The 14,548-nt window shown below is 55.2% G+C and overlaps 1 protein-coding gene and 1 long non-coding RNA gene across 12 annotated transcripts in view; one reads left to right on the top strand and one right to left on the bottom strand.

Annotated features, from left to right (window-relative positions):
• SCMH1 (Scm polycomb group protein homolog 1) overlaps positions 1 to 9,559 on the top strand; it is a 186,580-nt gene extending 177,021 nt beyond the window's left edge. For 7 of the 10 annotated variants that reach the window (XM_042949860.1, XM_042949863.1, XM_042949862.1 and 4 more), the window contains 4 exons: positions 208 to 402; positions 5,139 to 5,261; positions 7,192 to 7,334; positions 8,381 to 9,559. In XM_042949860.1, coding sequence (XP_042805794.1) covers positions 208 to 402; positions 5,139 to 5,261; positions 7,192 to 7,334; positions 8,381 to 8,506 — 587 coding nt within the window. In that variant the 3' untranslated portion in view covers positions 8,507 to 9,559. The remainder of the gene's footprint in view (positions 1 to 207; positions 403 to 5,138; positions 5,262 to 7,191; positions 7,335 to 8,380) is intronic. The other 3 variants (XM_042949868.1, XM_042949866.1, XM_042949869.1) reach the window with 1 other exon arrangement.
• A 1,652-nt stretch (positions 9,560 to 11,211) lies between these two features.
• Positions 11,212 to 14,478, bottom strand: LOC122226537. Of its 2 annotated transcripts, XR_006205657.1 has the most exons (3): positions 14,074 to 14,438; positions 11,998 to 13,615; positions 11,212 to 11,272 (listed from the first exon to the last, which is right to left on the bottom strand). It is a non-coding gene; the product is annotated as an uncharacterized LOC122226537 (long non-coding RNA). The 2 variants fall into 2 exon arrangements; XR_006205658.1 differs by lacking the exon at positions 11,212 to 11,272 and having other exon boundaries at positions 13,238 to 13,615; positions 14,074 to 14,478.
• Positions 14,479 to 14,548: the final 70 nt, after the last annotated feature.

The raw sequence follows: 14,548 nt of genomic DNA, 5'->3' as shown, positions 1-14,548 counted from the left end.
GATACAAGTCCAGAGAATGGCACTGGGCTTGACTAAGGTCACCTAGTGAGAGCCAGAGCCATGCCTAGTACACAGGCCTCCTGAGATAGCCTAGAACTTTCTGTCTTGCTGCCTCTTGCTCCATCCAAACAGGTACCTGGGAGGCCAGCGCCCCGGCAGTCCTTCTAGACTAGTTCCTGCTCTAACTCTGGTTTTACTGTTTTCCAGGTGAAAGCTTTGTCCTGGGGAATAGTCTGACCCGGTCCTTGGAACCACACTCAGACTCCATGGACTCCGCCTTGACTCCCACCAACCTTGTCAGCAGCTCCCAAAACCTTCGAACCCACGGGTACCGGCCTCTGCTTCCATCTTGTGGCCTCCCACTGAGTCCTGCCTCGGCTGTGCGCAGGCTGTGCTCCAGGGGTAAGCTGACTGCAGTTCTGGCCCTCGCTCTTCCCTTCCTTCCTCACTGAGCGCTGGCTGCCCCCTGCCTGGCAGTTGGACGGGGTCTAGACTTACCATTTGTGTCTAGCTAGGCACCAGGGAGGCATCTGGAGCTCTGGGATTGGCTTGACAACAGTGGAAACTAAGAGCCAAAGACTCGAGCCAAAGGGACAGGGAAAGGTACCCCCATTCATTTATTAGCCATTCATTCGAAGACCATCTGTGTTCAGCATGGGGATGCAAAAGTCAATCGCTTCTGGTCCTCAGAGTGTTCACAGTCTTCCGGGAGAGACAAACACTTCAACACAATTGTAAGACGTATCTTGAGTACAGAGATGTGCTTTGGATAGTATGAAAACTGCAGGAAAGAAGAACACCTAACCCAAGCTCGGTATCCAGGGGAAGCTTCCTTGAATTTTTTTTTTTTTTTAACGTTTATTTATTTTTGAGAGAGAGAGAGAGACAGCATGAGCAGGGAAGGGGCAGGGAGAGAGAGGGAGATACAAAATCCGAAGCAGGCTCCACACTCTGAGCTGTCAGCACAAAGCCCGACGTGGGGCTCAAACTCACAAGCCAGGAGATCATGACCTGAGCCGAAGTCGGACACTTAACCGACTGAGCCACCCAGGCGCTCCTAGGGGAAGCTTCCTTGAGAAGGTGACACCACCCTGTCTGAGACTTCGAAGCTGTGAGTGGTGAGATCAGGAGTAGTAGGGGAGGGAGAGCTTTCCAGGAAGAGAGCATAGCGGAAAAAGGACAGAGGGGTACTTGAAACAGAAAAGCCTGGAAAGGTCAGGGGGCTGCTTCGCAGAGGACCCAAAGCTGTGGAGCATGATGGAGTCTGGAGTGGATCCTGCAGGCAGTGTGAAGCTGCCGAAGGCTTTTAATTAGAGGCGAGACCTAAAGAGTCTTGTGTTTTCAACAGATCACGTACTACTGTGTTGAGGACACATTTGAGGAAGGACAGACTAGAGAGGCCACTTAGGAGGTTGGGGAGTGGGCCAAACCAGAACAGATAAAGGCCTGGATTAGAAAAGTGGTAGATAGTTTATAGAAGAGCAAATGGGTTAAAAAACCATTCACGAGGTAGATACAGTCAGATTTGAGGATAGTGAGAAAGAAGGGAGGAGGAATGTCTCCTTGGTTTCTAGATGGGGTGGCAGGGTGCCATTCAGTGAGAGAGGGGACCAGCCGTAGAAAGACAGGGAGGGAGCCCACAGGTCATCTAGGTGGCATCCACCAGGCAGTGGCTCTGCAGGTCTGATTCTCAGGGAAGACAACTGAACTGAAGATAAATGTTGGGGCGTCATCGGCATGCAGATGGTAGTTGAAGCTGTAGGATGAATGCCAGCCACTTCCCAGGAGTGTGTGGGTAGAATGAAAAGAACAATTGACCAAAGGTGGAGTCCTGGGGACCAACAAAGTTCAGGAGGTGGGAGCAGGAAGAAGATCCCAGGAGACGACAAAGAAGTAGTCAAATGCGAGGAAAAACCAAATCTGATGTTGCAGTGGCCAGGATTACAGAGAGCATTTCAAAGAGAGGGCGCCACAACAAAGATTTGGCAACTATCTGTCGGAGGTGGTGATTAGTGGGTAATTGACGACCTTAGCAAGAGCAGCCTCAGAGGTTGTGGAGGGCGATGAGGGCAGATAGCATGGTGAGGTACTAAAGAGGGCTTAAGAAAAAGAAAAATGGTGACCTACAAAAGGTCTTCAAGAGTGGGAGCGCCCTGGATGTGTTTATCAGCAGACAAGTTGTGCCTTCCAAGAAGAAATGAAGAATATAGGAAAGAGAAGAGAGTAAGGCTGTGGGTGTGGTGCGGTGGGAAGGGTTAGGGACCCAGGGCATAGAAAAATGGGTTGGCCTTAAGCCTTGTTCTTTGAGACTGGAGGAAAGATTGATGGTGGCCATGAGTGAATGGGGAGAGGGCGAGTAGAGAAGGGCTTAGGGGAGCTCCCAGACTGGACTGGTCAAGAGCAGACAGGGGGAAATGGAGCAAGGAGAAGGGACTGGCTTTTGGGAAACACTGAAGGCCCAGCTGTGCTTGGAGACTAGTCTGCCATTTTGCCAGAGATGTGGTTTTCTTCTGTGGTCTTAGAAACCTAGATGTGGGAATGAGAAAAGACTGTCTGCGGATGAAAGTTTCACGTTGAGGTAGAAGGGCAAGAGGGCCAGGGAGTGGGGGAGCTGGAGGGACAGCCATTTAGACCATCAGCACCGGACCGGGCCAGGTAGGGAAGAAGAAGCAAGGCTGGGACAAGGCTGAAGGATGGGGAATTGTGAGTCTGCTGGGCTAAACGTCTCTGTGACGTAATGGGTTTAGTGGACTGAAGTCCAGGACAGTTACAGACATGGGAGGTTGGGGTCAGAGAAAGGGATGTTTACGTTTCTGAAGTGGATTTGTTCCAAGTGATGGCAGGAAGCAGGCAGTGGCCTTGGCGGGAGGTATTTGAAGCAGAGTGGAGGTGAAGGTCACTGGAGGCCAGGTGGGTGACTGAGTGCCTCTGAGGATGAGGACAGGAACCGGCTGGAGCAGGAGGCTGTGACCGACATACCGAGCAGTCTCCATCTCACAAGGGGTAGAAGCCCAGAGGTCTGTAGGTGACAGTGAACAGGACGAGCAGGTGGCTGGGCACATATCTGGCCTCTGATGAACATGAGCTTTCATAGGAGAAAGGCCTAAAAGTGGCCATGGAGAGACGGGGAAGTGCCACCTCCACACTCCCAGCCCCCGGCGTGTGGAACAATAAGAAGATTCCAGTGACAGGGCCTGCCTGCCGTGGAGAGAGGCGGCCTCAGGAGAGAGAGTTTTAGGGAGACCGAGTGGGGGGAAGAAGCCAGGCCATCACCCAGCAAGGCGGTGCGGGGCATGGGCAGCGCTAAAGTCCAGGCAGAGCCGCCAGCTGATTTCCCGCCTTGAGTCTTGGGGGAGTCGTCTCACCTCTCAGGTCTCCACACCCCTCTTTTGTGCACTGGACATGGTGATATGGACCTGGTCTTTTCACAGGAGTGTGACAAGGATCAGATGGAAGCGGGGATAAGGGATCACTTGGGAAGCTTAATCACCCCCCAGGTGTGAAGGGATTCCGTCACCGTCCTCCCTCCCGAGGCCCTCTCTGTTGGGAGTGCTGCTTGATGGCTGCCCCATGCGCCACCGGCCTGAGATGTCACTCTTGTCTCCGGGCACCTCCTCTCTTCCTTTGGAATGCGTGTGAGCCTGTTGGCCCGGTCATGGTCTAAATCTCTTGTGACCCTGTAGAACCTCATACGGCTATGAAGGATTCCATTTGGCACTAGAACTCTTTGTCCCGAAGAATTCACATGTTGAGTCTGTCCCCTCTTATTTCACTAACCGAGGATGAGTAGGCATCGGTTTGCTAGTCTGGCCACCTGCCTTAGATGTGCTTCACCTGCCTTAGTCATTCTCAGACTGAGACCCTCTGCCTTCCTTGAGGGGTAACCACCAGCTCTCATCGGGCAGTGGGAGAGAATCCCGCTGTAGTCTGTGTGCAGAAATGGGGACAGAAGACAGATCCAGGGCACTGACTTGTCTTCTTCCTAGCTGTGTGGTCTTGGGAAAGTCACTTCACTTCTCCGGGCCTCAGCTCCCTCATCTCTAAACGGAAGATGATGCTGCTTCCCTCAAGGGCTGTTTTAAGGGTCAGATGAGCTGACAGTGGTGGGTGGTGGGGGTTCTTCCTACTGTTCACTCTTCCCGACATCCACCACTACCACCTGCTGCACGCCACAGTCGTCTCTTGCTTGGACTGGTCTCCCTTCTGCCCTCCCCCGAAGCCTAAGTCTATTCACACGGGCTCTGAGAGCGATCCTTTCCACTGTAAGTTGGTTCCAGTCACTCCTCTGCTCAAAACCGACCTACTTCGCTCAGAAAAGCCAATGGTTTTTTCTGTGGCATCGAGGTCCTGTTATGTGCACCACCATGCCCCCCAGCCCATCACACACACTACCTCTCAGAGGTTATCTCCTACCACTCTCTCCTCATTCTCTCGGCTCTGGCCCACAGGACTCCCGGCTTCACCGTAAACATGCCAGTCACCCTTCTGCCTCACGGTCTGTGCTCAGGTGTCATCATTTCAGAGCTGTCTCTCCCGACCACCATATAAATTAGCAACTTCCTGCCACTTGTCCTCCTGGGGTATGTTGGAACAGGAGGAGGCTGCCAGACAAACTCAGAAATACGTAGTAGCATCAGCTGTGTGAATATGTGCGTGCGTTTATGTTTATATGTGTATAATGTCATTGTGTGTGTGTTTGGTTCTTAGCTCCCCTAGGTCAAGGAATTGGCCGAGATGGTCCAGGGACACGTCCATGAGTATATCTTCTCTCTGCTGTCCGTAATCTCTGCAGCCGGTCTCTCGGTCAGTGTCACAGTGCACTGTCAGGGCAGGGAGAGGTGGCTGGCTCAGAGCCCTCTCCAACTTCCTGTCTACCACCGCCTCTAAAAAGCCATCGGAATTTCTGTGGCGATCGTCACCCTGCTTGCCCTGGCACACTTCTCCCCTCATCTGGTCAGTGCCCAGCTACGAGTTGGAGATGTAACTGCCCGGAGTCTCTTCCCCAGGGAGCAGGGGCTGGGCCAAGCCAAATGTGCTTTGACTTTTAGACCTGGGACCCACCCAGAGTGAAGGGAAATGGAGGAGATTTTTAGCCTTTGCAAGAGACAGTTGACAAGTACAGCCTTCTGCTCTCCTAGGTGGGTTTCAGCTCGCCTCTCAGCTGTGTGACAGGCATCTCCTGAGTGGTGAGGATACAGACGTGAACAAGGCAAGGTCCCTGCCTCAAGACAGCCTGGTGGGGGAGCCAGAAAAATACACAAGTAACTATTATGTAGGGTCATTCGTTCATTTAACAAACCTATCTGAGCGTCCACTATGGCTGCCCAGGCCCTCTTTTATGTCCTGGAGACTGTGAAAGGAAACCACCGTGTGTCTGTCTCCCTTACGCCCAGTACTCCATTTAACATGACTTCACCCCTGACACCACACGTGCAGCTCTCCCCACACCAAACAATTGTGCCACACCACCTGGGTGTCCTACAATTTAACTCAACTCTGACACTGTGTGAAGAGAGCATCAGATCCCATCGGCTAAGGGTTCGGTCCCACAAGCCCCCTGCCCCACGCCACCAGAGGCCAGTCGAAGGTCCGGGATGTCACCCGTGCTTCTGACTGGCCGACTAAATCAAGGGTTCCCACAGTCACCTCCTTGGGTTCACTCATGAAAACTTACTAGGTTACCAGCTTTCTGTAACCAGAGACAACTCAGGAACAGCCAGATGGCAGAGCTGCCCAGGGCGAGGCATGTGGGAGGGGGCACCAGCTTCCATGCCCTCTCCAGACACACAGCTCTCCCCACACCTCCATGTGTCCACCAACCAGGGGTTCTTGCCCTCCGAACCCCATCGTTTGGGGTTTTTACAGAACCTTGATTACACAGGCACAATCAGTTAAGTCATTGGCCACTCTCCTCCCCAGGGAGGTTGGCAGGCAACCCCCATCCTTTAGGGACTTTCCAGAAGTGACCTCAGGAACATGCTCAGGTGTGGCTAGAAAGGGCTTGTTGTGAATAACAAAAGGCACCTTTCTTTCTCTCACCATTTAGGAAATTCCAAGAATTTTAGGAGTTCTTGCCAGGGAACAGGACAAAGACCAAATATGTGTGTTTTTCTTATTAAAAGTCACAATATCACAAAGAAATAGGGCAGAAAATAGGAGAAGACAGACAGTAAACATAAATACATGAAAATATTTTAGGTAGTGATACGTGCTGAAGGAAAAGGAGATAATTGGATTGATAGTGGCTGTGTGGGGAATGGAATGTTTTTGCTAGAAGGTCGGTGAAGGTCTGTGAGGAATTGATGTTTGAGATAAGACCCAAATATTGAGAAGGAATCAGGTATGCAAAGTCCTGGGAAAAGCACATTCCGGACCGAGGAAATTACAGGTCAAAGAATAAAGGCATAGCCTATTCGAGAAGCAGAAAGCAAGCTAGTGTGTCTGGAGCGTGACAAGGAAGGGGTGGGGTTAGGGGGTTGAGATGCAGTCAGAGGCAGAAAGGGCCAGATGCTGCAGTACTTTCTAGACCATGCATGGTAAGGAGTTCAGATTTCAGAGAGTCCAGATCCCACGGGGGAAATGGGAGGAACTGTATTTGAGCCAAGGTAGAGATAAAAGCTCTAAGCAGTACACTAAATTAACTGAGATTCCTAGCAGCCAAGGCAAGACTATTTTCTGCCTCTGCACTGTTAGGCTGTAGCAAGGCTAGCTATTCTCCAGGCCTTGGAAGAGGCACAGAGTATTTTCCACCACTTTTTTTCTCCCTAGACCCCAAATTAGATTTGGCTCTAATCTTGCCCATCTGCCAAAGTCTATCTAGAAGTGGTCCCCAGAGCCAAGGTAAAAGCAGCCTTACCCACCAGACCCCCAGTGAGCCCAAGTAATCCCCTCACTCATTGTTCCCGCTGACTTTGGTCCAGGCTGAACCACAGCCTTAATGTAAAATTTCTTCTGGCCCTTTCCAAAATCAGATCTACTCTTAAAGAACAAAGATTTGACTTAAGAAGAGTCTCAGATCCTCATCCCTTTGTGGAAGAACCCTTCCCTCCCTCAGCCACCTCCAGTTGCTCTGCTCTGCTCTGGCACTAACGTGAGCCTCACCCACAGGGCCATCGGGACGTGCCAAGGAGAGTGGGGATGCGTTACAAACCAGTCCCCACCCGTTATGGCAGGTGCCCTCCTGTCCTGCAGGGTCGGACCGATACCTGGAAAGCCGGGATGCCTCTCGACTGAGTGGCCGGGACCCCTCCTCGTGGACAGTAGAGGACGTGATGCAGTTTGTCCGGGAAGCTGATCCCCAGCTTGGACCCCACGCTGACCTCTTTCGCAAACACGTAGGTGCCCCCGCCTGACCTCTCCTGTGTCCACTGGGAGTCTTGCTTTGGCAATTTGTAGACTCTTAAAGGCCCCTCGAGACTAAGCACGGGAGACACCATGAAAACAGAGACGATATCTCAGGTCTCCAGCCGCCCTTGTCGGGCACTGAGCTCAGCCCCCTCCTGCAGTGTAGGTCTGACTCAGCCACGTTCCTGCTGGGTGCATGGCCTGTGGGCTCAGGCCTGGGGAAAGGACTCTCCTCTTTTCCTAGACGTGTGTGCTCTCCCATCTGCCTGCCTTGGCCTGAGAATCGGGGGCCTCAGCCCAGGTTAGAGTCCTCTGCCACCTGGCCCCTACTCTCCAACCTCATCAGCCCCCATCATGTCCTTGTTCCTCTGGGAACCGCCACCATCTCTTCAAGTGACCATTTGGCTGTGTAGCCAAGCACCGCTCCTGACTCTCCTGCGGTGACCATACTCCTGATTTGGGCACAAACCCGTTTCCCAGCAACCCCTGCTGCTGGGTGCTGTTCTACCCATTGGGTGCTCAGAACAGATGCGCTCCCTTTCATCAATCATTCCAATCTTTCATGCCATTGGGTCTGGGGCTGCTCTTAGGTCCGGCCTGAAGGTCTCGCGGTGGCTCAGCAAGTGCCTGCTCTGGGTCTAGCTCGCACAGAGGGGCCCCTGCTGCTCAGGAAGGAAGATGACTCATGGAGTGACAGTCTAGGGCCAGTATAAAACCAGTCTGGGAGAGGGGACGAGCACAGGTTGGGGGAGGCTTACTGGGAGACATGGAACCTACCCGGGCCGGGCCGTCAGCAGCTGCGAGGGTGGGGAAACCCCTCAGGCAGCAGGGAAAGGAAGCCAGCACGAGCTCCTGTGAAGAGCGCACCTGCTGGGCTCAGTAGCAGATGTGGGGCCGGCAGCAGAAGCTGTGGGAACAGGTAGGCTTTAGCGGCACAGCGTGCTCACTGGGCCCCGCGTGCCCGGGTGGCTTTCATCAGAACCCGGGTGGTCAGACCCACCAGGCCTCTGATGGTGCCTCCCCCCACCCCCGCCAGGAGATCGATGGCAAGGCCCTGCTTCTGCTGCGCAGCGACATGATGATGAAGTACATGGGGCTGAAGCTGGGGCCCGCGCTCAAGCTCTCCTTCCACATTGACCGGCTGAAGCAGGGCAAGTTCTGAACCGGGAGACACCGCCCAGACAACTGCGGGGTCCTCCGGAAGGGATCGACATTCTTCTCCCCGGAAGGAGGGCCAACAGTCTGCTCCGGGCGCCTCAGTGGGGCTCAGGGCCGCCTCAGGACTCCAGGAGGCTGTGTGGAGCCACCACTGCTCCCCCTCCTGCCATGATACGTCCTTCCATGAAGGACTGAGGAGGGGGAAGTGCGGGGCCCAGGGCTGGCGCTGCTCTTGCCCTCAGCCCTGCCTCGGCTCTGAGGCCCCTCTGTATTTATTTCTCAAGCCCGCTGGCCTTTCAGCGGGCGTTTAGACTGAACACCTTCCGGGTGATGGAGGAAGGGGCTGACCTCTGAGGCCCCAGAAGACGGGGCCCTGAATTGACACTCGTGCCCAGTTCCCCTGCCACCTGCCGGGCCTGGTGTGGCACCCCATTGCCCCACAGCTCCCGCCACCTCCTCACAAGAGCTCCAGACTCCAAACTCATGGTGCAAACCTCTACCTTTTTTAAAAAAAGATCTTTTCTTATTGTTAATTTATTGTTTCTGGCACTCGGGCAAGCCCTCCGGTTCATACTCCTCCCGCTCCAGACACCGGGTTTCAGGAAGTGAGAGACTGCCCCGCCCCGGTCCCAGAGAGGCATGGGCTCTTTCTCAGACCACATCACCCTGGAGCGCTTGCTCTGTGGGGTGGACAGATCCCTCAGGCCTTGACCGTGTACCCCTCAGCTTGGGGAGAAGAGAGTGTCTGCCACCTTCCCCTCCGCCTCCAGGGGCCCTCTGCAGCCCCAGGCCTCGTCTGTGGGAATGGGAGTCCCCCGCCCACACCCTCCCCCACACAGCTCCCTGCCCTGGCCAGAACTGCTGCCGAAGAAGGTCAGGCCCCCGGATTTTAGGCCACAAAGCCCGTAAGGCAGATGGGAGGGAAGGGTCTCCCGGCTGGAGTCTGGTTGTCCCCTCTCCATTATCCAGATGCTTCCTTTGTGAGCAGGTCAGCTGCGCCCGCTGCCATCTGGACTTCTTTTATGTCAATTTGTTTATAAATAAAAACCAATATAGATGCCTGTGTGGTTTTAATCAGTCGGCGGCACACTGCACCTCCAATGGCGGAGCACTCGCCGTTCTTGGTCCTGGCTCCCTCATCCTTAAGTGAGGCATGTAGACAAGGTGATCCCCAAGAGTTCTCCCGACCCCAGCAGTCCCTGAAGAGCAGGCCGCCTGCCAGATGCCCACTGGGAAGGCGGTGTGGAGTCCGTTCTCTGCCCTCAGAGGGCTCCACTCTGGTGTGGCTAGACAGCAGGGAACGAGGCAGCTACGCGGAGCCCAGGGGGAAGAGCCGTGTTTGGGTCAACAGCTCCAAGAGCCTCCATGGCCGGGTTCGTCCCCCTCCTCCTCGTCGTGGGGCGAGGAGATGTGCGGGCCAGCGAGCTGGCATGGTACCCGTTGTGCCGACGTGGGACCCCGTTTCTATGGGGGTCACAGGAGGGGGCAGCAGCGCCATGCAGGAAAACCTCACACTCTTACGTCACCGAGGGCCCCGGGAACTACTCCACAGGAATTAGAATCGTCTCGTTAAATCTTCACGGCAAACCCATTTTACAGATCAGGAAACGCACGCTTAGCTCACGGCGAGGAAGCGCCAAAGCAGTCGTTTGAAGCCAAGTAATCTGACGCCGAGGCCAAGGCTGAGGTTCTAGCCAGTCTCTTTATTGTGACGCTTTGGGCGGGTCACTTCACTTCTTTGGGCCCGGGTGGTATGAGGGTTTCAGATGAGACCAGAGGGCCCTCCCAGCGCTCACCATGGCTGGTTCAGACGTGGTGACTGACTTGTAACCTGTCTTCCACTTGGCTCCTGTGGGTTCTAACCGTGGTCCCTGGGATGCCGTCACGGCCAGGGCCGCCGAACCAGAACAGGACCGTTCTCCACAGGCTCCTGGGCACCGGGGTGGTAAGCTGTGTTCATTCACTGCCAAATAGGGCCTCACTGAACCCCCACAACGAACTTAGCGGTGTGCCCCTTCCCCACGAGACACGGGGACTGAAGGTAACGCCAGCACATGTAGACAAGCCAAGCACACCGCGGGGTTGCACCTTACGGAGCGAATCGGCGTCCACCCCACTTGCCCCCCAGTCTCCAAGAACGTACGCTTGTGCTGACACACTTGTGCCGAGTGGTTTATGTCCTGCATCTCACTTCAACCTCCCTACAACCCTCCAGAACGACCGTGTTCCTCCCATCTGCAAGTGCGAAACTGAAGCTTGGAGAGAGCTACTCGGCCCAAACTCCACAGCTAATTAGGGGTGCCTGTCACACCCTCTTGGGGCCACCGTCTCGGATCCTGCTGATCATTCAGAGTCAAGACCCACCTTGAAGGCTGTCAGGCACCATCACCCGCCCGCAGGACAGCATGAAGCAGTCCTCCTCGGTGGGGTAGTCCTGGCGGGGCCCGCCATCATCCAGGTGACAGCCCAGGTGGCAAGAGGATGGGGCACATCGGGGAGCCGTGGGGTTCGCCTTGGCTTAGCATCACGCCCCGAGGGAGCAAGAGCTCCCCAGTTCGGCACAGCTACTCCACAGGCATCACTTCCGGGTCCCTACAAGGGACGTGCCCCATTGAGTCACGGCACTGAGGAGGCCCAAAGCGGCTGGTCCAGATAATTTACAGTTACGGTCCGTTCCTGCCATGAGCGACGTTGCCTTGAGACAGCTGACATTCCCCTTTCATCCGGCTTCCCGAGGAACAGAACTAGAAAGGTACCCGTGTGTCAGATTCTGTAGGAGGCGAGAAGATGGTTACCCCTTCGCTCTACTGCCCTAACTTCTGGGGTCAGGACTGCAAAAAAGACTTTTGAAGTTGTTTCTCAAAGCCAAGCCTTTTTTTTTTTTTTTTTTTTTAATTTTTTTTTTTTGACATTTATTTATTTTTGAGACAGAGAGAGACAGAGCATGAACAGGGGAGGAGCAGAGAGAGAGGGAGACACAGAATCTGAAACAGGCTCCAGGCTCTGAGCTGTCAGCACAGAGCCCGACGCGGGGCTTGAACTCACGGACCGTGAGATCATGACCTGAGCCGAAGTCGGACGCTTAACCGACCAAGCCACCCAGGCGCCCCTTTTTTTTTTTTTTAATATTATTTATTTTTGAGAGAGAGAGAGCAGGGGAGGGACTGAGAGAGACAAAGGATCCAAAGCAGGCTCTGCACTGACAGCAGATGCGGGGCTCAAACCCACCAACCGTGAGATCGTGACCGGAGCCAAAGTCGGCTGCTTTAACCGACTGAGCCACCCTGGTGCCCCCCAAAGCCAAGCCTTCTGATAGTGACCCAGAGTCCTGCGGAGAAGCTGAAGTGGCCTCTGGCATCCCCAAACACCTGCCGGGCAGGCGAGACCACTCCATGAACCCCCAGTAGTCCAGCTGCCCACAAAATGGGAACACATCTGGGACTGGGGGGGGGGGGTCACAGGCCCCCCGGCACCAGCTTCACGTGCCACACTCACCACCACAAGGAGAGGGCGTTGACTCCGGTGCTGAGGAACAGCAGGAGGTTCATGTGCTTCAGGAGATGATGGAAGAGTCCAGGCTCTACTGAGGGCTGAATGGTTTCAGGAACTGTCTGCCCCCTCCCCACCTGTGGCCCCTCCCTGCTGCTGGCCACACGGTCCCTGTCACCTTCACGTTGTCAGGCCGTTAGTCCTGAGCAGGAGCCTCCGCAGCATCCCTCGGTGACATCTTTGTGAAACAACCTGAGATCTCTGGGCTGTGGCTCTGGTCGTCCGAGTGGACACTGTTTCTACCCTCACACCGATGCCATGATCCCTCCTCAGGAAGAGCCGTAAGGTGACTCCCCCCTCCTCCCTGCATCTAACGCTAAAACCTTGGAGAACATTCTTGGGTGTCGGAGAGCCCAGACACCCCTCCCCTCATCGTCCCTCAGCTTTTGGCAGCCTCCTTGCCCTAAGTCACCTCATTTTATCAGGAAGCTCCACAGCTGGAAACCTCTAGACCAGGGACCACGACAGCCACGTGTCACACACTGTGCATCTGTGCCGGGCCTGTGACACCAAAGCACCAAAGGTGCTTCCAGCGACCCACAGCTGACAAGTCCCAGTGTAAAGACACCGGACCCAAGACACCTGTGGGTAGCTGGGGCTGGACCCTGCCAGAGGTGGGCGGGAATCAGCAGGCAGATGCCCACACGCAAGGGGAAGGTTCCAGATGGGCTGGAGCGCCGCCGTGGGGCCCAGATGGCAAAGGCTGGGTCCATACCACTTCTCCCCCGAGCTCCCGAGTTTGCTCTCCGGACATCCTGTCCTCTCCCACATGATGGCTGAGCTCAGTTCTGGCCTCTGCCCCTGCCCCTCTGCTCCTTGGCTGGCCTCGCTGGGCAGTCAGCGCAGACACCCGTTGTTGATGTGGTTTCGGGGATCGTGGCCGTGTGGGGCCACCAAGTGGACACTCTCCAGATAACACGGGAAGAACCTTATCCATAGCTTCCCTCTCCCCCTCATCTTTGGGTCCACCTCACATTCTTAATCTTAGATTCAAGAGTTTTTTCCCTCTAGTGCAAAGTAGGGTTTGTCAATAAGGCCACAGACATCCAGTGAGGGGACTACAAGGGGCTGCTTATCCCTAACACCGGGCCTGTGTCTGCCACCGGCCGGGCCACCTGCAAAGTGCCATCAGTACTGTTAGAAAGCCTGATGCTGTAACCCAGTGATATTGCAGCACATTTCAGTATTTAAGACATCACTTTGTAAATGTATTCAGTGCTTACAATGACAGTTTTTACCGCCCCCCCCCAAAAGGAAATGGAACGGATGTTCATTTCACGTAAGGTGGTTAAAGATCCCAGGGAAATTAGTAATGCAGGTGTTTAAAGAGACCCCCAGTAAGAGTGGGGAGAGCTTGGGCACGCAGATCAGCGTGGAAAACCTCACGCAAAAGGCTGCCTGATAGCAAGGCCCCTGGAGAAGTGAGTCACGTCCTCTGGTTCACATGTTCACATGTTCCGTCTGTCAGGGCGCCTCTCCCCACGTAGCCTTCTTCTTCGGCAGCTACAGCCCCTGCTGCGTGGTTGCCGTGAGAGCAGCTCATGTTGGCAGAGTCTCGACAGGCCTGAAAGAGAGGAGGGGGGGCATGGGGAGCTCCCAGCCGTCATGCCGGGGTGGGCACGGGGAGGGCACCTGCCAGGCTCTTCCAGCCTCACGCTGCGCCTGACCGCCTCGGTCTCCTCTCTGGGCTTCCCCAGCCAAGCCTCTGCCTCAGCGTCCCCGAGGGAAACAAAACTCCATTAGCATCTCCAGAACGGCTGCTCAGAGAAGGGAAGCACCCCGCTGCCCCCAGCCTCCCCAGTCTGGAGCATCTGCCTCCACACTCACCACCCCTCCAACTCAGGACTTCCAGAAGCCGCGTGGGAATGAGCTACCTACATCTGCATAATGAAAGCATTTACCAAAACCCCCGCCCCAGAACAGATTTCTGCTTTTAATAAAGGCTGTGTATCACCCATGTCTTGGCCCCTGTCAAACAGTAGGTGACAACCCTGTCCTTGAAAAGAAGTGGCAAATCTTGACCTATTTTTCAGGGCTCCGGCCGGACAGCAACCTCCGTCTCTGGCGTGGAGCAGGGGGCCTGGGGTCCGGGGCAGCCCTGGGCCCAGCGGTGTGTGCTCAGATCCGTCTTGGGAGTAGCTGGGTCATCAGTGCTCAGCGGAGCCTGGGATTGGTCACGAAGGGGAAGATGGGGACTCGTGGCACCGGAGGACCTGCGCGGTCACGGTTTGGGGCAGGGACAGGAGAGACATTACAGAAGGAGGAAGTACGTTCTCAGCCCCTGGACTCTGGGAGCTGCCCAGAAGGAGCCACACAGCCCAGCCATAGTGTGTGTTCACTACCTTGGGGGTCTGGAACGGGGGGGAGGAGTTTTCCTGATTGACTTCCCAACCCGGGGGCCTGAGGCCGGCAGGAAGTCATTGTTGACTCCTGTGAGATCACAGAGGTGGCTGTGCAGGCCCCGCCCACTTCCTGCAGCCCCTGTTCTCCCTGCCCG

Source organism: Panthera leo, chromosome C1, assembly GCF_018350215.1.
Source record: "Panthera leo isolate Ple1 chromosome C1, P.leo_Ple1_pat1.1, whole genome shotgun sequence".
Lineage (NCBI taxonomy): Eukaryota > Metazoa > Chordata > Mammalia > Carnivora > Felidae > Panthera > Panthera leo.
The sequence above is the reverse complement of the archived record's forward strand: the minus strand, read 5'-3'. Positions and strand labels throughout refer to the sequence as shown.